The 24,906-nt window shown below is 34.6% G+C and overlaps 1 protein-coding gene across 1 annotated transcript in view; it reads right to left on the reverse strand.

Annotated features, from left to right (window-relative positions):
- The window catches only part of LOC126815261 (inositol 1,4,5-trisphosphate receptor type 1), a 173,504-nt gene that overhangs the window by 68,945 nt on the left and 79,653 nt on the right, over nucleotides 1-24,906 (reverse strand). Inside the window, exons 9-23 of the mRNA XM_056099399.1 lie at nucleotides 20,617-20,704; nucleotides 17,798-17,885; nucleotides 17,459-17,566; nucleotides 17,157-17,302; nucleotides 16,806-16,884; nucleotides 15,349-15,443; nucleotides 14,607-14,732; nucleotides 14,021-14,071; nucleotides 13,584-13,664; nucleotides 12,717-12,902; nucleotides 12,239-12,361; nucleotides 11,090-11,194; nucleotides 10,810-10,920; nucleotides 6,318-6,395; nucleotides 3,014-3,146 (exon numbers count right to left, since the gene is read on the reverse strand). Of these exons, the coding sequence (XP_055955374.1) occupies nucleotides 3,014-3,146; nucleotides 6,318-6,395; nucleotides 10,810-10,920; nucleotides 11,090-11,194; nucleotides 12,239-12,361; nucleotides 12,717-12,902; nucleotides 13,584-13,664; nucleotides 14,021-14,071; nucleotides 14,607-14,732; nucleotides 15,349-15,443; nucleotides 16,806-16,884; nucleotides 17,157-17,302; nucleotides 17,459-17,566; nucleotides 17,798-17,885; nucleotides 20,617-20,704 (1,598 nt within the window). The remainder of the gene's footprint in view (nucleotides 1-3,013; nucleotides 3,147-6,317; nucleotides 6,396-10,809; nucleotides 10,921-11,089; nucleotides 11,195-12,238; nucleotides 12,362-12,716; nucleotides 12,903-13,583; nucleotides 13,665-14,020; nucleotides 14,072-14,606; nucleotides 14,733-15,348; nucleotides 15,444-16,805; nucleotides 16,885-17,156; nucleotides 17,303-17,458; nucleotides 17,567-17,797; nucleotides 17,886-20,616; nucleotides 20,705-24,906) is intronic.

Consider the following 24,906-nt stretch of genomic DNA (forward strand, 5'->3'; position numbering starts at 1 on the left):
TGATAGGGTTTATATGGCCGTCGTCCTCGGTTGTCTGATATTTAACATATATAATGTATTAATACATTTTGACAGTTCTGTTAATAATTAACACTAAGTATATATAGTATTACTTCAATTTCATGTATTACTTCAATTTCTTATTCTTGACACCAAGTTTCATGTAAAGGAGAACGTTATAGTTTTCGTTATACTGTATTCATTATTAATATACATGTTCGTTTTAAATTTGATTCAACCAAGCACAACTAGACATGCAATTTATTTTGCCTTTTTTATTTCATTTTTTAATTCACAAAGTAGTTGTCAGTTCACGAACTGATTTAGCCGCTAATCTTGCACTAGCTACCGGTTCACTCAAAGAAGCTAGTCGAAAGCAGCGCCGTCAATATATTAAATATTTTACAACTGTCCTTTAATGCAAAATATTATTTCATGAAAAGCAAACATTCTTATATTATGAATGCTACAAACTCGGCTTCATTCAAAGTTCAGATGTAAATGAAGAATACATATTGTTTCAGGTATTATTAATAACGATCACATATAAGTTTCCAGACTTTACACTTAATTTATACCGATGGTGGAAAATAGCACCAGTCCTATTCTATTGCCTCGTTTAATAGACTACTGGTGTGAAGATTTAGTTTCAAGTTCATTATCACAGTTGTGTTTTATATGATATCAACGTGAAGCTTACTTGATGAAATTATTGGTTCTCTTGTGTAGTTGTTGCTTAATGAAGTCGTGCACCGTGTAGATTTCTAACGGTCGGATGATTACTCTTTAATCGCATTCTTGTGTAAAGGATATTGTAAATTACAAAATATAACTTTGGTAAATGGGGCGATAGTACACTGGTGAAGTGTAACATAGGGACAATCACCAACAGATACCGACATACAACAATAAATATAAAGTATTCTATACCAGGTCCATAGACTACATATATCACAGATTATATATATATAAAACATAGACACCCGAACTTGAAATTTTACGCAAAATACTATCCGAGAAATGTTACATGGTACCTAAACGATCAATAATCGCGACGTTTCTTCACAGCTTTAATTTACATTATACACTAGGCACTTAGAAAGTTTGGTGGCCATTCCTAATATCCCAAATGGTTAAAATAAGAGGCCAAAAGTGAGACGGATGTCCTTCACTTAAATTCCCAAACGAAAGATAACACCACTTAATTACCCCTTAATACAGCATCTATCTTTTTACAAAGAATCTGGCAATCAAACTGCTTATCTTGCTCTACATTAACAGAAGATACTCATTATCGAATTTAGACAAGGTACCCTCATCGCTCCTTCATTCAATCAGAAAGGGTTATCGTGTCCATTTCTCAATCAGAAAGAGTTATCGTGTCCAAAAACATCGACACATCAGATTACTTATCTGTAATGAATCTTTATCACCCAATAATACATTCTACAGTAGATATTGTTTGTGTGATATATTTCATAATCTACTGCGATATCTCCTTAGGAGATATCGCTTTACATGAATTTGATTGGTCAGTTGGAAAGGAACTACTTTTTTTATTTTCAAAGAACAGTTCATTTTTTATTAAAAGTACCTTTTGTTTTATTAAAAATGAACTATTGTTATTCAATTGACCTTGATGGAAACACTGGGTCAATATAAAGGACTTTGCAATGGTTGAACTGCTGTCAAAAAATGATGTATCACTACGCCGTAATGTTCAGTAAACGTGAAATCTACAGCAAAGAATTATATTTATCTATTTGTGCATGTAAGAAGGGATTGGGTGATAAATAAAATTTCCTACTCGTCTTTTTTGATATCAAAAAATATCAACACTCGTTGATAAAGTAAAAAAAAACTCGGCAGAGCTTGTTTTTTGTTACTTTATCGACTTGTGTTGATATTTTTTTGATATAAAAAAAGACTGGTAGGAGATTCTCTATATACAAAATTTTTACTCAAAATGCTTAACTTTATTTATCCTAAACAGGACATGCTCATCATCATTAGGGTAGACAGGCGGACTGATGAACCCTTTTCAATTAGCCAAAGTTAAGCAATTTGTAATAACCTATACTTATGGTATTATAACTAAACGTAAGCTATTTTTAAAAAACGTAATGCTGATAATTATAATTAAGTGTACCCTATTTGTGATTCCCTATAACTAGACGTAAGCTGTTTGTGATTCTCAACCAGTGTGCAACGACACACAGGTGTGCCGCGAGATCTTCCTAAGTGTGCCGCGAAATTTTGAACGGCACACTAAAAAAATGCGAAAAACTACGTGATCCCAATTAAATATTCACTGGTGTCCACTGATAAGTTCATAGCTGTGTGATTCTTTATTTAGTTTGAGTCTCTGTGTACGGTTGTATTCCGTCTGACTTACTATGTTTGTATTTTGCAAAATTCAAATATATTTCATATATATTTAGCCACGTGTACCGCTATTTTTTCATGCGTTCCAAGGTGTGCCGTTGGCAAAAAAGTTTGAGAACCACTGTCCTATAGCTTTTTGTAATAACCTACACTTATCACGATGTTATAACTAAACGTAAGCTATTTGTAATAACCTATAGCCTACTTATGGTGATGTTTTAACTAAATGTAAACTATAGCTATGAAGATTTTATAACTGAGCGTAGTCTATTTGCGATGTGATACACTATATATAGTTAATAACCTATAATAGACATCAAAGTATATCATAACACAACTAAACGTAGGTTATTTGTAATAGACTGCACTGATATAACTAATCGTAGTTTATTGGATAAAAGAAACCTATGGTTATGATGCTATATAACAATGTAACTAAACGTAAGCTAATTGTAAAAGTTTACAGTTATAATGATCATATAAAAAAGCCTTGACTATTTGCAATATCCTATTGTTAAGATAATATATCACAATTGAATGTAGGCAATTGCAATAGCCTATAATTATAATAATTTAATTGAATAATGGCCATGGTATGATGATGTATGTGTATCTCAATAATACTTACTTGTAGTAAGATCACAATATTTGGCTCTAATAGCATCAGGTAAAATATCAGACCTTAATGATAGAAACGTTTCTTCCCACGTTAAATAACGTAATTCTTTAGTGATTATATTTGATGCATAGTCATTTCTTCCCTGAAATAGAGTTGTACAATATTTAAAACACACTGAAGCAAAATGATACAGAACGTTATTAGAATTGAAACATAGTGATGATCTCTTGTAAAAACTGATCTATGATTATCTAGATTCTGCAAGCACAATAACTCTAGAAGTAATTAACGAAACTTGTTGTTATCTGATAGGCTTCTTGATTTCGATAATTTTGACAATTTCAAGCAAATCGGACGACAACTGTTGTCTTGTACCGCTAATTAGAGTATTAACAAGATTATGTATAAAGTTAACAGGTGTCATGAACAGAAAATCAGTATGAATTTTAGTCCCCCAAATTGTTGAAATTCGACAGCACTTCGTTTCACTAGTTTGAAGAATGCATATAAATTTTAATCAGATTGGATGATAAGTTTTGCCGCTAGCATAAGAAAATTCTCCAAAACGAACAAGGGCCATCATACTAGATCAAATTAGCGGACATTGTTGAAATTTGACTGGCCCCTTCGGTTCACTAATTTAAACGATGCATATATATGCCGTGCAAAGTGTTTTTTCTGTCAATAGCACCGACAAGGAAATTTTGTCAATTTATTATGAGCTCATTCACTTTTTGCAATACTTTGACAAAAGATCAATATTATCGGTACTTATAGGGTGTAGTCGGTATTTGGTAAGAAACTTTTGTCGTTAACGCGTCTACATTAGGGATGGCGAAACTCCGGCGCATGCGCCAAACACGGTGCATTGGAGTATTAGAAGTGGCACATTGCATCCCTGTGATATTAATACAGTAAGGCAATAGCCTACTCATTATGTTTATAGTGATTTTATTATTTCATTCACATCCCTATTAGTGAATATTCTCTTCTTTCATATTAATCTGGTTTCAGTTACAAATATGCTTAATGAATCAAACCAGGAAAGATGGACTTTGTTCTGCAGTCTTCCCGTAAAAAGATATTTTTACAAGAAGACACGGGTACAAGAGTTGTATGACGCATCTGAATTCGTGCGTGAATACATTGGTATGTAAAAGGTTTACCACCACTGGTCTACACGATTCTACAAAGTTATCAAGGGCAATAATTCCGGAAGCTATTAACACAAACCCCTGAAATTCAATAGGCCCACATTTTATAAAGATCAGATGATCATTACAGACTGTACAGTATTCACTAGAAATTATGGATGATGGACCGATGACATTTCAAAATGGGCGTATAAACGGGCCAGACATTACCTAATCATATATTTGATATTATGAAATGTTAAACCGTATTACTAGATGACATGAAGGTGACATGTCTATATTAAGAATCGTTGATCAGTTGATCTTAAATTTAATATGTGAATTGGTATTACATGCTCTGTAAAGAGGAAGCTACGTGTTTCAAACACGACACCAGCCAGTACTTATTTGAAGCAATAATATGGCTTCTGAAGCCGAAGTCAATTTGGAACGAGAGCATCGCTATCGCTGCAATATACGTACACATTCCTGCTTTGATTCATATGGTACTTTTTTAAAATAAAGAAGGCTAGGCGTTGGGTTTGTTTTGCCAAATTTACAGACTAAATTTAGTTGCCTTTCTTGGGCCAAGGGGGCAGACCATGTACCAAAATCCATAGTTGCCGTCCTTGGGGTATAAGCAATAGGTATACTAAGTTCCAAGATAATTCATTCAGAATTGTGGCCTTCAGACGCTAAACACAAAAAATGGTCGCGGCCCTGTCCCTGGGGTCCGGACATGCACAAAAATCAATAGTTGCTGCCCTTAGGCTAATAGGAATACATATACCAAGTTTGAAGATGATTCATTCAGAATTGCGGCCAGTATACGATAAACACAAAAATTGGGCGTGGCTCTGCCCCTAGGAATCGGGACATGCACTAAAATCAGTAGCGCTGTCCTTAGGCTATAATGAATAATTATATCAAGTCCCAAGATGATCCATTAAAAAGTGTGGCCTGTTTGCAACACACAGACACACAAAGTAAAAATGAATAATTATATCAAGTTCCAAGACGATCCATTCAAAATTGTGGCCTGTATGCAACACACACACACACAAAGTAAAAATATGTGTAACTCAGCCCCTGGGGGTCGGGCATTTACCAAAAACAATAGGGTCATCCTTAGGGTATAAGAAATAGGTATGCAAAGTTTCAAAAGGATCTGTAAAGAATTGCGGCCTGTTGGCGACACAAAGACACACACTTAAATTGTGCGTGGCTCTGTCCCAGGAGGCCGGGCATGCATCAAAAATAATTAAGGTCATCCTTAGGGTATAAGGAATACGTATGAAAAGGCTTCAAAGACGACCGACAACACTGCAAGAATTGGCCGTGGCACTGCAAGAGAAGTGGGTCAGATTGCCCCAAATCGTGATTGGACGGTTGATTAGGAGCATACCACGACGAATTGCTGAATGTCTGAGGATTGGTGGAGCAATTACTCATAAAGACAAAAATCAAAAACGTTCATTTTCACTTTTGACAGTGTATCTCTTTGCGAGTGAAATGGTGCCGTCAGAGAAGCCGCCCATATGAACTGTTTATGTTCATGTGTAGGCAATTGGCCGGTTATTAACATACACTGGTTATCTCTAATAAAAACAGCAGTGCATTTCCGCAGTTTTGTATTGTTTCTGAATATCCCCTACTTTTTTTGAAGAGTATATATATATATAATTAGATGCAAGTACTAATTTATTTACTGTAGTTCAACTGTAGTTGAAGAGAAATATTGATCGGTGAATGGTCGAAGTGTTCTTTTCTTATAAATTCTATAAAGTTTCAATAAATCGTCGACCATTTGACTGGGTCATGTTATAAACTTTACAAGGAATCAATGCAGATTCTGACAATTTATACTATGTACTTTCCTTATAATTTTATTTACAGCTCTCTGTTGTGTGAAAAGATCCAGCGAAACACTGTAAATCAATACATTGCTTCTATGTCTATGATCCCGTAAAATTTCCAGGCAACACTTCACAATCATCTTCCCGGAATTAATGATGTTTGCCTGGAAGCTCTGGGTACAGCCTGTTTGTCCGTGATTTGCTTAGAATCTGTAGAATAAGAATATCGCAAACGGAAAATCAATAACAAAAAAAACTATAAAATACCACAAAATGTTTCTCTGTAATCCTTTAATTAAATGAGTCGCTTGCATGTTTACTTACATAACTAAGAGCTTTATATAAATCCAACTGGTGTATCAAAAATTCATGCTGGTCTTTGTTATAATACGGATTGGCTTCCTGAAACAGAAAAATGATGTTCTGGTACAATTCATAACTCATTCATCGCAAAATAACTCCATTGTTAAATAGGTGTTTAAAACCAAAACACGTATCACAACAATCTCTAAATTCCTTTAATATTACACAAGTATGGGTGCCCATTCCTTAAAGTAGTACTTCAAATTGAGTCAATTTAAATGGAAATAGTGAATTATGTACATAACGTCAAACATAAAATGACGGAATACAACAGCACAAAAAAAACCATACCCCTTATCGCACATTACACCTGTAACTCCGCGACAAACAAAACTTGAGTAATTCCTAAGGTTGTTTTCATAAAAAGAGAAAAGGTTGTCCGACAGTCCTTAAATGTTAATGCATAATCTCATATATTCATTTGTGGGTACTGGGGGGGGGGGGCATTTATTTACAAGATACTAAACCCTGATCAAAAGGAAAAACCCATGACGCAATTATCAGAAAAATCAAAATTTGACCAGCTGCAATTGATAACTATAGAAATTAGATGTTAAAGTTGACAGTTCTCGCTATAATAGTTAGAAATAGATAACGTAAACAGAATATGCTGAAACTTTCAGTCAAATAAATATTGCTCCACTCTGAACCAACCGAGATATTAGCTTTTGAACTTTAGGCTAGCCTCAATCATCATTACTAAAGTCAGTACGATAAAAAAAAACAAAGTCTCGATTATCCAGCTTTACGTTTAATTATTTTTCTAAAAATTTTAATCCGCTAAATATCGCAGACTACCGATGGCATCGGGAGTTGATTATGGTCTTGCCATAATAATAAATGTCTAATTAATAATTTATATAAAATTTCAGGCCTAAAGAAAGAAATGCAATAGGCAGATTTAGCTCTTGCATAATGTATGTTTAACGGATATCGCTGAAGCTGTGTATACATTTGAAATCAAACGGATGTTACCTTTAGCCTACACGATTTTTCAAATCGATCAACGTTTACAATAATTATCGGAAATCATTGAAAATCAATAAGCTTCATTATTTTATGAACATGATCTCTGGATATATATATATTTCAACGGATGATAACTTGAGACTCTCAAGCGTCCACTAGTAATTGTGGACAACGGACCGACCGACAGACATTTCATAATGCGGGCGAATTATAGAATGAAAATATCCACTCAAAACCGTTAGAAAAACCAGTTGCTTGTACAAGGTGTCTACAAATATCGTGAAAGATCTCTTAGAAAATGAAAGGAACGAAAGACGGGATTATATTTAGTACACTTGAGATCAGTTACAAATATACAGCATACCATTCTTTCCAAAACAAAAACCATTGAATTCTAATCAAAAATGAAAATGCAAATTAAATTCATAATTATTAAATGTTCATAAAGTTAATATAAACACAAGCGTCGCAGTGTAAACATGTTACATTTGAAGTTTTTTTGTTATTGTATCAGAACAGTATGAAATTTAACATCGCAATATTCTTCTTTGAATCAAGCATCTACATTTCTCATTTCTGTTCATAGGCGTACGAGCCAGGGGGGCAGGGGGGGGGGGGCAGCTGCCCCCCAAACTTTCGGGCAAGCTGACTTTTCATCTACTTGGCAAAATAAAGTACCCGAAATCTAATAAAACACTAATTTTACGGGCTTGAATAGCAGTAAAACGCGTTTTCGGCCGTCAAATATTCCAACATTTTTCTTGGGGGGTCCATACAAGGTCAGCTCCGCTTCTTCACCTCACGAAGAAAACCGGTGCCGCTGTTTGTAAACCTGAATTTTTTTCGGGCATTTCTAGTTTTGCTTCCCTAACTGTCATCGAGCCCTAATAAAACACTAATTTTACTTTTCTTTTAATTGAATACCACGAATTTGTACTGAGTTGACTATGGATTAAAACATTTTGTCTGGAGCCACTCTACTTTGTGCGACATTTTTCGGGTATCGATTATTTTGTGAATGCAGCGGCAACAGTCTGATTGGATGGTTGGAATTCAGAATGGCATTTCAGTTACAAAACCATTGGATACTTTTGGAGTTGCTTACACAGGCTTAGAAATCAGAAAACACATTTGTGGTGGTTAAATTTTCAAAATTTTCTCCGGGAGGGTGAGGCCCCATATCCCGCGACGATTGATTGGTTGTTTGGAATTTGGGTCAGCCAGGTAGGCTATATTGGACCAAATTGAAGTTGCTGTATTCACGGGCTGGAATAGCAGAAAAACGCGTTTGCGGCAGTTAAATTTTCAAAATTTTCTCCCAACGGTCCCGTCTCCGTGGATTGGAATTCGAGTCAGCCATCTTAATTAGGCTATATAAGACCACTTTGAAGTTGCTTTGTTCGCCGGCTTAAATAGAGGAAAACGTGTTTGCAGCCGTCAAATATTCCAAAATTGTCTTTGGGGGTGGGGGGGGGGGTCCATACAAGGTAAGCTCCGCTTCTTCGCCTCTCGAGGAAGACCGGCGACGCTGTCTGTAAGGCCAAAATTTTTTCGGGCATTTCGGGTTCTGCCCCCCTAACTGTCATCGAGCCCGTACGCCTATGTTTCTGTTTGTTTTTTATTTAAACTGACCTACTTGCTGACAACTGAACTGAATCGGTTTTTTTAATAACATGAAAGTATATTACTACAACCCAGTGGGTAGATATAAAAATACATGTTTTAAGACTTAGTTTAGTTAAACAAGATGATAATTGCTAAACTACTACTCCAAATTTCTAGTCCAATCTCATTTCAAATCTACTTAAGCGCAGATATAATGAATATCATTTTTATTCCCGTCAATGATCCAAATGTAACCCTAATGTGACAAAATGATGGGCCAGATATCAGTTATTATGTAGATATGTGAGTTATTTCAATAATTTACAATTACAATAATTCTAGGCCTGTCTAAACTATTTACAGAATCTATCCTTCAAAGTTGTTTTCTATACTATACTCTTAATACTGATACAGAAAAGCCCAATGACACATGGCTTATGGTGGTATATTAGTTTCAAAATTCTAAATTTGTTAGTATCGTGCTATCGTCTAACTTCTATTCATGTAATTTCTAAATAATCTAATTTCTTTATTTGTTCAGCGTAAATTTTAATTATATCTAATCTTATTTCTATTATTAAGACGAAAAATGTCTTCTTCATTGACGCTTTACATGCTTAGCATAAACATTGAACAAATTTATAATTTTTCACTTTTACCTAGCAACCGTCATTATGGAATCGTTTGGTGTCGCCACTGCGTGCTCAATCTGGTCAGGACCATTACGTTGGTATAAACTACTCGCTTTTCTTATGGTTCAACACAATGGCGACACCAAACGACGTCATAGTCATAATGATGGTTGCTAGGTAGAAGGGTCAAATTTCTAATTTGTTCGATGGTCATGCTAAACATGTCAAGCGTCAATGAAAAAGACATTATCATCTAAATAATAGAAATAACATGAAATTAGAATTAAAATTTACGCTGAACAAGTAAAGAAATTTGATTATACATTGTCTTAATTTAGAAATTACATGAATAGAAATTAGACGATAACACCACATTAACAAATTTAGAATTTTTAATCTAATATACCGCCATAATGGCGTACCTCTGGTGTTTTGGGCAATGAAATGTAATTCATGGCAAATCTATCTTGTATGGATGTTTTTTAGACTATAAAGGTACTTTTTATTCTCCCAAAATAATGGCCCCAATAGTTTTGGCTCGGTTGAATCTCATCATACTAATTGACATTACAACTATCTGTGAGTATACATCTGAAATTCTGCAATTAAACCATGTGATTTTCTCCCAAATATTGATAACCAAACCTGCATGTAATGGGGAGTCACAATCTGACTGTGGATGTTTGAAGTAACCGAGTTCAGAAATAACATGAAATTAGAATTAAAATTTACGCTGAACAAGTAAAGAAATTTGATTATACATTGTCTTAATTTAGAAATTACATGAATAGAAATTAGACGATAACACCACATTAACAAATTTAGAATTTTTAATCTAATATACCGCCATAATGGCGTACCTCTGGTGAACTTGTGTGTTTAAAGTGTTTTGGGCAATGAAATGTAATTCATGGCAAATCTATCTTGTATGGATGGTTTTTAGACTATAAAGGTACTTTTTATTCTCCCAAAATAATGGCCCCAATAGTTTTGGCTCGGTTGAATCTCATCATACTAATTGACATTACAACTATCTGTGAGTATACATCTGAAATTCTGCAATTAAACCATGTGATTTTCGCCCAAATATTGATAACCAAACCTGCATGTAATGGGGAGTCACAATCTGACTGTGGATGTTTGAAGTAACCGAGTTCAGGGAATTTCAATACCCGGATCTTTAACACTTTATAGCTTTGGTACTACACATTAGTACTCTATAATATTGCTAATTATATCAAACTTACGTCGACGAATTCGTGTAAAGCCATCCAGTCTTTACCATTAGTTGTTGATATATAGAGAATATTAGGTTGTCTGTTTATATCCTGTCCACGTGCAGTTAAATAGACACCTTTCTAAAAGAAAATAATATGGAAAATAAGCACTGGGGAATACTCGCAATTTTGAGTTAAATTAAACAATACTAGCATGCTATAAAGTATAATCTTACTTTGTCTTCATATCTAAAAAACACAAATAAAATTTTTGAAAAGGGATAAATCGTTTGTTATTGTATAAACTAACCTTTTCACATTGGAGCCACCGTTTAACAATGTATGACTGGTTGTTCGGAATAGCAACATCGTCACAAACACACAGAACATGAAGGAGATCAAGAAATCTATAATTCTGTTGAGAAAATATGGAGAGAAGATAAATGTTAGGTTATAAATGATATTTAAAGGAGGCAAGTCTTTAACTCAATATCACCCACAGTCTTCGACATTGTAAACACGACTTATTGGTTAATTTAAATCAACATTGATGTTGTTATCTTACCGTGAAAAAATAGGCTTCTGATATCCAATATTTAGGACAAAATAATTTTTTTCAAATTAGCACAGGAATCGTGTGCCAGAATGCTTTCGAGCGCCATTTGTATGAAGCGACTCGATGACCGAGGCTAAACACATCCTATGTAGGACAATACTATAGACTGGAATAACCAAACACCAAAGACTGCCATTCAATTCGAACTCTTCCGATATTTCGCCGAACATAACTGATTAGAAATTACAGTAAAAACAGAAACGATTGAATGTAAATTGGTTTATATACATTCGTATTACATTATTATATGTGTTGCGACCCATTCGTGTCCATTTCTAGGTGCCAAAGAATAGCGATTTGGCTCCTTTAAAGAGGTTTCTGTGTATGTAAAGTTAATCGAGTAAATTTATGCGTTTTACCGTAGCTCCAGACAAAGCTATTTTTCTCAAAATTGCCTAGCCCTAGGATAGGTCTTACAGACGGTAAATCATTAAGTCAGACAAGAGATGGTCATTAAACCGGATGTCACCAACCGGTGGCAAAGGGGATTCGTTAATCGTTATATGTTTTTCCTTGGACAGCAGTTGTATCAATTATCCCTAATTTTTTCGGAGATCTTGTGCCAACGTCTGTGAAATGTAGAGGCTTACAAACTATTTTACATACAATATATCCAGAAATGAAAAATTAGTCTGGCTCTTAATTGTCAAAAATACACCAAAGTAGCGATACGGATATTTATTTTATGAAGTAAATTAAAATCCCAAGAGCAGTGGTGGGCCTTGTTCATATAGAATGGACGTTGTACGAGTTCGATCGGCTTTGATCGACCGAAGCAGTACAGCTCCTTCATTGGGTTTATCACAAATTAGGCTAATACCGATTGAGACTCATTAAACCTACCTGAGATGTTTGTAGAAGTGAAACGAATTCATCAATCTGTGAATGAGTTATACGATCTACAATCTTACGTTTGTCTCGTATTAATTCTACTATCATCTGCGCCACGTTCAAACCAATTCCTCCCTGTTGAAAAAAGAACACGGACTAATTCTGGTTGGTCTTATATTGAAACACAGTTTTCGTACAAAGGTACCAAATCAACATTTTATTACAAAAAGGCAATAATACTTTAGAACATTTGTCGGTTATTCTTTTGATGGCATTGCAAAGGCATGTGCCGATTATTTTGACAATCTAAGTTGCCTGTGGTGTTCTTTGCAGTTCTGTGTTTTGCTGAGCAGTTAATGCTAAACTGCCTCTTAGAGGCCAACACCAATATACGATATTTTGAAAAATGTCCACATAAAAAAGTTAACTTGGTTTATTTGTATTTTGTGTGGAGATGTTTGTTTATTAAATATAATACACAACTACTTACCTTTTGAGTAAACTGAGTTTGGAAGAAGTCAATGTATTTGGCAAAATAAAGAGCGTTCTTCCTACTTTTACCTATCATATAGGTATACAAGGTATCATAAGCTTCTTTAAATACTTGTATTAGATTAGCTTCATCAGGGACACCATCTAGATGACATTGTAATATCTTTACCAAGAGATCTATAACCTATCAATATAAAACACCTATCTAAACTACTCAACGCCTCAACTTTCTTGTAGATAGATATAAACGCATGGGGAATCTGAGGTAAATCAGATCTGGAAGACCAACTTTATATGCAAATTACCTCTTTGATTTGCATACACACATATGAATGAATGACATAATTTTATACATTACAGATAGTTATCCAAAGAGTGGGGCATAAATACTATTTGAACTGGAATTATCTTTGAGACCATTACAAGAATCGACTTATTATTAGCACGTGCGCGCTGTATCATAAGGTCTGTCATTGGGTCAATTGGCATGGTTTCGATTCCATAGTTGTACGGTTTGGTTTTCCCCCACTGCTAAAGACTCCTACGCGCAAGCGAATTATTGAAATAAAACTGAACCATGTGTTAGTCCCGAAATGACCTGGTTTGTGTCGAGTGGACGTTAAACTCTCTCTCTCTCTCTCTCTCTCTCTCTCTCTCTCTCTCTCTCTTTGTGGCTGTGGAAATGGACTGCTTTTAAGTATAACTCTCTCTCTCCCTCTCTCTCTCTCTCTCTCTCTCTGGAAATGGACTGCTTTTAAGTATAACTCTTTCTCTCTCTCACTCTCTCTCTCTCTTTGAAAATGGACTGATTTTAAGTATAACTATGAGCATTACGTATCAACCAATGGATGGCTGTACTACTAACCCGTAAATTTCTCATCAGTTTTTGGCGATTTTTACTGGTTAAACCACCAACATACATAAACTTCCGCAATTCCTCCATGGCCTATAAAATGAGACAAAACCACACAAAGCGTTATATAATAGGAAATAATATGCCCCCCTTGAACAAATATTACATTTATATGTTTAATTATTCTAATGTTTTGAGCAGAATGATTTTCCTTTGTAATACGCAATTCAAATTGATCAATTTGATAACATAAGATTATTAAGCCATTAATAATGACAGAATCGATTATTGTCGATACATTGAATACTCTGGAGGTATTGAATGATATTATACTTAATTTTTTCTAGATCATGTTTTATTGTGAATGAAATAAAATGGCTATACTGCTACCAACTACACAATTGTCATTGTTTGACTATTTGCATACGATATTATCCAATATCACTTACTGTTAGAGTTTGGTGGGTTTTCTTGGCATTTAAAATATGACCCTCGGCACGCTGTAAAAATTTATATTCATTCAATATATTCAACAATTTTATAGCATTTTAAACGTTAGAACTTCATCAATACGTTATACTATAAATTCTCTAGGGGTTATTATCAAGCAGTGAAGACCAATTTTCTGATCATTTCGTTGATCATTAACATTTAACGAAATACAATGCAAGCTCAGTAAACATATACGTATGCATTATGAAGGTTTGCACAAATGACTTAAAGTTTGATCGTCAGTAGCTAAACATTGTAACTATTTACTTTGTTAACGAATAAAAGACTAATAGTTGGTTACATATAAAGTATATTTTGGACCTCATCTCGTATGTAAATAACAAATTGAAAAATATAACACTGGGGTGATGTGTCACCCCGCTTAATTACATGTTAAAGACAATTTTGATCCAAATGTTTACTTTTCGTCACATAAAAATGACCAAGAAGAGTAATTCTAATATACTCCAGAAATGTCGCTAATTTGTAAAGCGAACGTTTATGCTGTAACGGGGAAAATATGGAAAATAAAATGAAACTTACATCATGTATTAAAGACAAGAGACAGGGAACCATTCCTGAGACATAATTAAAATCATCAACAAACTGTTTTTCTACAAACTGTATAGTAAAAGCATCATCATACATACTCTCGCCGCTAGCTGCCACCTAAAGATATATACACCATAACAAAATATGACAAACAGAATTTCAAACTGATGCTACACTCAGAGAAATGCCATTTTCAGAATTGCTGAACAAAATTATGCTTCAATCTGAACTTCTAATCAAAGTTATGTTTTAATCAGAATTTTAGACCCAAGGAGATTTACAGTAATATATTCAGAAATTATTGATATCAAAGAAATAGAACATGCATTTTATTTATTTTAACTGCATATTATATTAATTTTGTTTTATTATACATCCAATTTTACTCTGTATCTTTAAATATGTCTAGACAATATTGTTTTACTCTATGATATTTTCAAGTTTTTCAATTGCTATGGCGCCGTAAACATAGTAAATCATCCATAGGTAACAATTCCATGACAGTTTATTCAGCGGTTTATATTGACATAGGACAATTTATATTATACAAACATAGATATGATTTATTAGTTAGAGAAACAAAACAGCATATAAATGATAGTTATACCTTTTTTCAATAAATTGGCGCACAAATATGTTATCTACATATATTTCAAAACTAAATATTAAACACGCAAGCATAACTAATTTATTACATTTATAATGAAACTTTTCCAATGTTCATCTTACTGACCTGTCGAACCTGCGCCGTGTCCCACCGTAACCCACGCATACTCTGATCTGTGCTGTCATCAATATGGCGAAACTGTTTGCGAATGTAATCCTCATCTAACAAAATAAATTGACCCTTGTCTTACATATACTCTTCAAAAAAAGTAGGGGATATTGAAATGCAAATACCTATGCAGGTTGTGATTTGATAAATAGTCATGGACACTTGACATGTTTTGAGAGTATGTTCACGGATGAAGACCTTATCGCCCCAACAGAACCACTGAGCTGCACATGCGACACGCAATAGCGCCATACACGTGGGAGGGGTTTATTGTCAAATTTGACACTTCAAGGAAGGGTCGAGGAAAAATGCCGCGTGCTGGTTTATCCTATCCATGTTTGCTTTCCTATCCGTTCTTGAATAAGATTTACTGTTTAGCGTATCTTTGCGTTAGTGTGTTACGTTTAATTTTCTATAAGACGTCTTCAACATGATGAACGTCTACTTGCTATTGGCAATCACTGTGTTATGATTTGGGGAGGAATCACCATCACTGGCAGAACGGACTTACATATTGTTCAAGGAAGGGTCACTGCTGTGTACTACCGTGACCACACCCTGGCACCGATAGTTCTGCCCTTTGCTCAACGTGCAGGTCGACGTCTCATCTTTCAAGATGATAATGCCCGTGCCCACCGCGCTCGTGTCGTGAATGACACCTCCAGCGTCACCATATTGTCCATATGCCTTGGCCAGTCATGAGTCCTGACCTTTCCCCTATAGGGCATGTCTGGGACATGATCGGGAGACGTGTTCATCGACGTCATCGTCAACCGAAAACACAGCAAGAACTGACCGTGACACTGCAAGAGGAGTGGGTCAGATTGACCCAAGTCGTGATTGGACGGTCGATTAGGAGCATGCCACGACGAACTGCTGAATGTCTGAGGATTGGTGGAGCAATTACTCATTATTAAGACAAAAATCAAAAACGTCAATTTTCACTCTCGTCAGTGTATGTCTTTGCAAGTGAAATGGGACCGTCAGATAAGCAACCCATATGAACTGTTTATGTTCATGTGTAGGCAATTGGCCTGTTATTAACATACACTGGTTACTTCTAATAAAAACAGCAGTGCATTTCCACAGTTTTGTACTGTTTCTGAATATCCCCTACTTTTTTTTAGGGGTATATATGTATATATCTTATTGAAAGACCGAAGAAAAGTTAAGCTGTTGAAAAAAGAATGTAACAAAGATTCACGTTATTTGACAAGTTAAAATAATATTATTCAGATTAAATATTATTGCATGTAGACATTTAATAAATTCATTCATCACTGCTAAACATAAAATAGAGCCCCGGGCCATTTAAATGTCATATTCGTGTAATACAGGAACCCAATCAATATATTTTACACGCAGGAAAATTTTGAATAGAAAGATATTTCAACACACAAAGACTTATTTCCTACCTTTTAAGGCATGCAGCCAAAATCCAGTCAAAACATGTTCAATTCTGGCATAACTTTCAAAATGGATCTCATCCCTTTCCTTAAATAAATTCATCGATTTAATAATCAAACTGTACATTTATCGGATTTGTTTGATACATAACGATAAAGTGACAAATCTCAACACAACCAAACCATTATCTATATAAATATTAGACTATTCCGATGATTTCAGTTTCCCCCATTCTTATTATACTTTAACAGAGTTACGAAAATGTAAAACAAACACACGTATGGTGTGTACAACTGAACACGAATATCTCTTACAAACACGAATTCATTAGTTCGCAAATGATGGTTATTTTTACTTACACTTAATACGGAGTGAAGTCGGAAAACTGTTCGGGGATCTTCGTTATCGTCCGTTAAAGTTATTTCCCGATTAGCATCTACTCGGAGATATTTCCGTATAGTCATGTGGCGTAGACGAACTTGTTGTTCCCATCGGATAACATCACCTGTGGGATAAGATAATATTATTATGAATTGAAAACTCTTTAAATGAAATTATAGTATTATTATGAATTGAAAACTATTTTCTTAATGTAAATCAAAATCAAAACTATACTATGCAACGCGGGGTAATTTAGCTAGTACAATATGAACCTACATACCATTTAGTATACCGTTTTCGCATTCAATCTGCCAAAATGTATTACCAGATGATGGCGGTGATAATGTCCGTGGTTTATGTTGATCCATGACACGGATCCGAAAATGTACTGAAAAGACAAGAAATACAAGAAACAGTTAGAAAATTTGGAAAAAAAATCTACAATTCAGTATTCTGTTAACCTAATGCTAGTGATAATATGTTTCCATGTTTAAGGGTGAAATGTATGACGTGAATTCCGCTCCATATCCCGAACACGAATTTATACATAGCTTACCATCGCATGATTGAGTTAAGAAATAGTATTGAATCAGTTAAATATGGAAATGTTATACTATACCATCTTCAGTAACGTCTTCATCAAATAACCCTTCAGCAACTAGATATGCTTCAAGTTCTTTATGAAATAAGCGTATAACACAACCGCCCTGCAAAAGATCAAAGTTCCTAATGGGTTAAGTAGGAAAAAAAGTCCCCACAATTCTAATGTTTTTAAATAGTTGTTAGTAAGCAGTCTGAATTTAACATTTACCAGAAACATTTAACCAATATTCACGAAGAATCCCCACAGTTCTTGAGCATATATACTGTGTATTTTTAACCTTCATATGAATTATTTTTTTATTCTGCAAGATATAGAGTATCTATAAGAATATCTAAATAATTCTAGAAAACTACAAGCAGTTCTAACAGATTTCATAAAATCATGAACAAGACCTTCGATCAAAATTGCTTCCCAACTCCCACAACCTGAAAAACGGTATGCGTAGCGCAGGCATTTTTTAAATATATAAATGAAGGTATATATAGTTGAGTACGTATTGACCATGCTATGTGTGACATTACAGGAGATTATTTAATTAAAGAATCATTCATTAGACATTTATCTCAATGATTTTATAACTGAATGCATTTGAAATCTTTCGATGAAATTTAAGCAAAGGCCACTCCCGAAACGGAAGTCTGCACACAAACTTTAATAAAGAAAAACTGGTGATGACAATTCAATTACTTGACCCCTTTCATTCAAGAATAAATTATTCACTTGCAAAAAGTCTTCAAGAGCAGCTAAATAAATTTGATATTGTTAACTAAATTAGACCCCGTGATAAAATAAAATTTATAACCTATCCCTCTAGTTGTCCATAATTCATGTTTTCTCCTTAGAATCTGAATTACGTGTATTGACGTTTATATCTGTTGATTTTAATTTATATTGGATACATTTATATTCTTTTTATTCCTAAGTGTACAAACGTTGAGTATTTTATTTGTGCCGTGTTGCTATATATTATATCACATGATTGGTAATATTGTTTACTGAAACACGGTATAAAACCTAGAGATTAAGACCCCATTTAGAAATGGTATTATGCAGTTCAAATAAGTGCCATGTCCATGAACTCAACCCGTATAAAAATAAGAAATAGATTTAATGATTCCTGTGGTTTCGCTTAATTTGGTAATACCAATCAGAGGTTTTTTTCTATGATTTGATTCCAGTATCCCTTGCTGCTAATGTTTATGAGGATAACAGAATAGCGTGTACTTACAAACATTTTCAGTGAATATATGTATGTATATTTGGAAAGTGAAACTATTCGATCAAGATATATATTCAAGAAGAAATTTCGAAAAGTAGGAGAGGGGTAGTTTGTGATGAGTGACATATTTGGAAATGTAATTTAGACAAACTTTGGATTCCTTTCTGTCCTTAATTCGAATCAATTTGAGGATCTCAATTCAAATACGTGTACGTTATATCGATATAGGCATTTGGGGCGGTGTAAAGAACATTTGTTATCTGGTTCATCCATGTCACAGTTTGAATTGTTAAATTGCAATCTGGATATAGTACTCATAATTATACAACAGAAAAGGTGTTCATGACAGAAAGAAACCACCGTTCTTGTGTAAGGGAAGAAGAGCAAAACAGGAAGGGAAGGGCGGCAGACATTTAAGAAGAACCATATAGGTGATGTGGGTGTCGGGGTATCATTTAAAACCTCTACCTTTATGTATTTTGGAATCTGGGTGATTCCTCGCTGAAACCAAAATAAAATTCGTAAAAACGAAACATCTAATAGGCTAATAGCTAACGAAATCATGCATGGGTTCCTGTGTTCAGTTATTTAACAACCAATTTCTACCTTGTGTTGTACGTACTACATAGGTAGTTGCAGTCAAACACAACATTAAAATAAAGTAGGTGTGTTTTGATAAAGAAGTTGAATCCCTGCCATTTTTGTGTACATTTTAAATGAATCATGAAGTACAATACCAAAACGTATACCAATGACGGAGTGACGTTGTATGCAAAGCCCAGCGCTCCGCGGTTTAGGGGGCCCCGCGGTTCATGGCAAAAAGAGAAAAAATTCAAATTCCAGATGAAAGTTTCAAGGTAATCGCCTTTATATGACATTTCCCCGCATTGTATGCCATTCGGAACTGAATAGATTTCGTATGTGATCAAATATTATGTAATTATTCTTGTATTACAGACCGTTTAATTGTGTGTTACGCATGCGTGTCATTCAAAAGGATATGAAATAATCTTTTCGTCGCGTTAGGGGTCCTGCGATTCTAGTCAGGCCCAGAGCCCCCCTCCGGTTAAGCTGGGTTTTGGTTGTATGGATGTAAGTCCAGCAGCTTTAATCAAATTTTGAAAATTCTTCAAACAACCGTTTAGCAAAATGCAATTTACCCCGTGATATGTAGAAGGGACAAAAGTCCGCATCCATTTCAGGGGGATGGGGGGGGGGGGCTCCAATCACCGAGTGAAATTGAATAAAGTTTTATGAAATTTGAAATTATCGCTGTTAATTTTGCTTAACAAGCTGCCCCACTAATATTGTTTATTTCATATGTTTTAACATATTTAAAATGACTTCTTTTCTCACATTTCTGAGTATTAGGCCCTATAGGAGACATACAATCAAAGGATTGGCCAATGGACATCAAGATTCAAACCTCTGCACGTCACCGTAATTACTTCACTGCTTTTTTTTAAACCAATCAATATTTTTCAGGAACCTTAAATTAAATTTTAAAAACTTTCCCCAAATAGTTTAACCCAGTGCAATAATTAATAATAAAATATAATAAATGTGTCAAATTGTTGGAAACAAAATTTTGAAACAAAGTAATTAATATGTTTACCTTAACAAATAGATCGATTTCTGGATTTTCTTTACAAAACCTGACTAATGTAAACCCTGACCTCTCTACACCCAAGTTTAATTCAGACCTGAAATAAGACATTGCATATCAGAACATTTTAAGATAAATCATGTTAAAAGTGACAATAACTTAAAGAAACATTTACCAACGCTCGTGAATATATGTAGGTGAGTGTGTAGATTTTCAATAGTTCGATGGGTCTACATATACATGTATTTTTGTTGCCGGGAGCGCTAGTTGATTCGGAATCCCCATTGCAGGATTCCGAATTCCGGCCCACACCCAGCACACCCGGCCCAGAAAGTCTATAATACCAGCCCATTCCAGACTCCAGTGAAGGCGTGGCGGCCCGTTAAAGCCACCGGCCATATACAACATGATCATCATGTTAAAGCCACCCCCCCCCCCCGAAAAAACACACACACACACACACCATATAATGTTTAGCAGAAAAAGGTTTTTTTAGACGAATTGGACAAAATTATTTTTTCATTTTTTGTCCGACCGGCCCGTGTCAATCAAATAATTTGTGCATATGTGTTAAATACATTTATGTACACTAAAGGATAACATTTTATAATTGAGATATTTTGCTAACATTTACGTGAATGCAAAGCTCATATAATCACTTTGGTGAAGGCAGTGCCATATAAATGTTTTGTGATAAATAATAATATAATGCGGAAACGTTAAAGAAGTGTTGTGGAAGTACAATAATGAATTGAAGCAAATGCGGAATGAAAGTAAAATTTGAGAGAACAACATTACATGTCATTCTAGATTGCCAAGTACACAGAACATAGGACCAGTGAGAATACAATCTGAATAATTAATCAAATACACCGACATTTTAACGATGGTGTGGATATTGACGCAGACTTACGGTTGGAAAATTAAAACATTAATTTAAATGTGAAACGCCTTATTGTTGTCTACTTCATAAAAATTAACGATCTTTTTAAAACTGAACAGATGACAGACAGTGTTTTGTCTGTCAATGACGTGTTGAGATATATTATTTCCAAAATATGACTAAAACATAAAAAATAACACCTATCAAATTCCAAATGACACCCACTTTAATAAACTAAACATCAAATACGATGGGAAATAATCCATCAAAATTCAGATAGATTTTAGTCAACATGTATTATGAAGATGTCTGGTTACTATGGAAACACCCCAACATTTTTGTGTATGTTTTCTATCAGAATTTAAAGACATAACATTCATCATTTGAAAACATGAAGATTCCAATAGATTATCACTGATTATCACGTCTGAAAGATCGGCGCACTAAGGTAATCATGTCTAGTTATGGTGATAAAATAAAATGCACACACACACACACGCACCCACATAAACACTCACACACATCTGTTGCTATATTTAAAAAATGTAATGTTTCTTGTTTCCAAATGGTAGGTATAGTTTACTGGGGTCTATATTGATTCCCCAAACCCCACCTGACCCGCGTGCCTAATCTGAGATATTATTAATGTTATCTTATTATTCTGTAAATTTCACAGAAGTTGTTTGACAATTACGGTATGTTGCTGTGCCACATGAAATGTGTGTTAACCCCAAATCGCATACTGGAAGTGAACGAACAATTGTTATTATCATTATTGTCTGCATATCATCTAAATTGAATTATAAAATTACGGTTTGAAGACTTACCACATGTGTCAAATAGTATTCGATTCTTATTGATTTCTTATATTCTATTCTGATTTGATTTGAATGTATATAACCAGAAAAATTTTCGTTTTCTTGATTTCGTATATTCTATTCTAATTTGATTTGAATGTATATATAAGTACACTTTCGCTCCTAAGTGCGTTCGCGTTAATTAAATGCGAAGGAACCGCCTGGAAGTCGCAAAAATGGTCCTAATCTCGGTCCGTCGCGGCTTGGCTTCGCTATGAGTTAACACCGCGAGGGCAAGTAGACAAGAAATAATCGGTGCGAATCTTTGCCTGCGCTCCGCTATTGGTCTATAGAAGTCAGTATCTGTAATGTGTACATCTTTCGGTTTCTCTAGGACTGATCATGCCAGATATAAACCGGAAGGCAAAGTTAATTCACTTCTTGCCTTCTTCCTTCCGAGGCTTCGCCTATTCGTCTTCCGGTTATAGACTCATGACGAATCAAAGGCAAGTGGGCAAAGGTACAATATATCTTAAAATTAAGAAAGCACGTGTTATTTTATAAACTGTTTTATTATGTATTTAAGCACGGTCTAGTAAAAACCCAAGACACATTAGGAAATACAAATCGATATAAACCCTTATTGGTCTAAATAGTTTTAGGACCCTATTCTTGTTTTATTCTTGCATGTTAGGACTTATAGATATTCATAATTGCATTAACATTAAACAGTTTGGTCATATGGTAAACAGCAGGTTGTGACAAACTGGTGTCATACATGTATAATGTAACCAAATTCAGTTAGCTTAGTAGAAAAAGAAGACAGATCGTTTGGGGAATATTTATGCTAAATACTGGTGCATGAATTCACGATTTCGACGGGATAAGTATGCCTTATCAATGATTAGATTCCTAGATATACTATTAAAGAATTACCGGAATGCTTGATACTCACGCCATTCTACAGAAATAATTTTTAGGGGATTTAACACTGCTCAAATCACCATAAATTTTGACTTGTAATAGGCTGTCATTCCAGGCAGCATATAAAATCAAATGAAATCAACGATTTTGTTTCTAACTCAAATCAAATCGAATGTGCCATTTTAATGATAGCCAATATTTCCTTGAAGTAAGGATTTGAAATGCACGTTCATACTACCGTGTACACTGACCTGTTACCCAAAACAATACATCCCACAATGTACTTCAAGTGCTGTACCGGATTTAGATTAAGATAGACCCTACTTATGAGCACCCCACGCCCCCAACCCACATCCTCGCGATTAGAGGTAGATGACAGACGTCTTTTAAACACAATTAATGGCAAGGTAAAGCGACGCCACCTTGTTGCAAATTAGTCTCGACACCAACCAGGCTAAACATATTACTTTCCAACACAGAATAGTGGCCCCTGGATACAAAAGACCAAATAAACTATATTACTCACAATGCACTATTTTACTGTCAATACCCCTTTAATTCGTACACCCGCGTGTTATCATGTAAACGAAAATTTCAATTTCATCACTTTCTTGCCCAATCGCCGTTACACCTACAGACAAAACGATAAAATTTGGGGACAGCTATTAACTCTCTATTGATACTCTGATCTATGTAGTACAGTAGTCGAGTTTTAGATTTTTGAGTTGCTTTCCTGTTTCCATGTAGTGTGAGATTTCCGCGTCCTTGTTACCACGCTGTTTGGGTCAGCCATTTGTTGTTGTTTTTTCAATCTTGAAAATGACCCTTCATTGTCTTTATACGAGCGATGCGAATACTCACTGAACTGACAGCGTTTACCGGAATATTATATCGATGTGTTACACCACCATACACACAATTATGCCGTATTCCGTTTAGTAATAAAACACTTCACCGTTTTATAAACGTCAACATTGTGACCTAACGATTTTTACCTTTGCGTCCGAACGTCTAAGTCCCTGTCCTTCTGCTAATATCAATGAGCAAAGTGTTAATTTTAATTTCAAATTTTTATATTTTGAATTTAAGCAACTGCGGAATAAGATTAATTCATATCTGAATACAAATGAGGTGACATTTACGTGATTTGATTAAAAAGTAAATTATTCACGAACTTATTGTCGTAATCAGCACTTCCGTTTAGCGCCAATTCGAAACAGAAAGGTAAATAAAGATGCAGTAAATACTTTTTGACTTATACTATCACAATTATCGATCGATCAGGTGTTAAATCGTAATATTATAGACTGTTGACTATCATTTGCAAGAACTGTCACATTTTTTAATGTCAACATTATTCATATGGAGCGTTCTATAAATTGATGAAACCGACTGTCAAAATCTAAGCTTTGGTAAACGTTCACAAAAAGGCTTGTTTCAAAATTTTGGATAGATTTTTATTCATTTGTCTTAGAATAATAAGCATCTTGAGGGTTTTATATAGAATTTGTAACCTAAATATAACTTTTGTATGACAAATTCTTTTCTATGGAGAACCATTTGCAACACAATATGTTCCAATCAAATATTCAGGTGGACATTTCCACATTCAGTTGTGGACTATTAGTGTACAGTTTAACAAAGATTAAACACTGTGATGAGTGTGAATAAATATTGAATAATATGTATTACAAA

This window comes from Patella vulgata, chromosome 3 (genome assembly GCF_932274485.2).
Source record: "Patella vulgata chromosome 3, xgPatVulg1.2, whole genome shotgun sequence".
Taxonomy (NCBI): Eukaryota; Metazoa; Mollusca; class Gastropoda; family Patellidae; genus Patella; species Patella vulgata.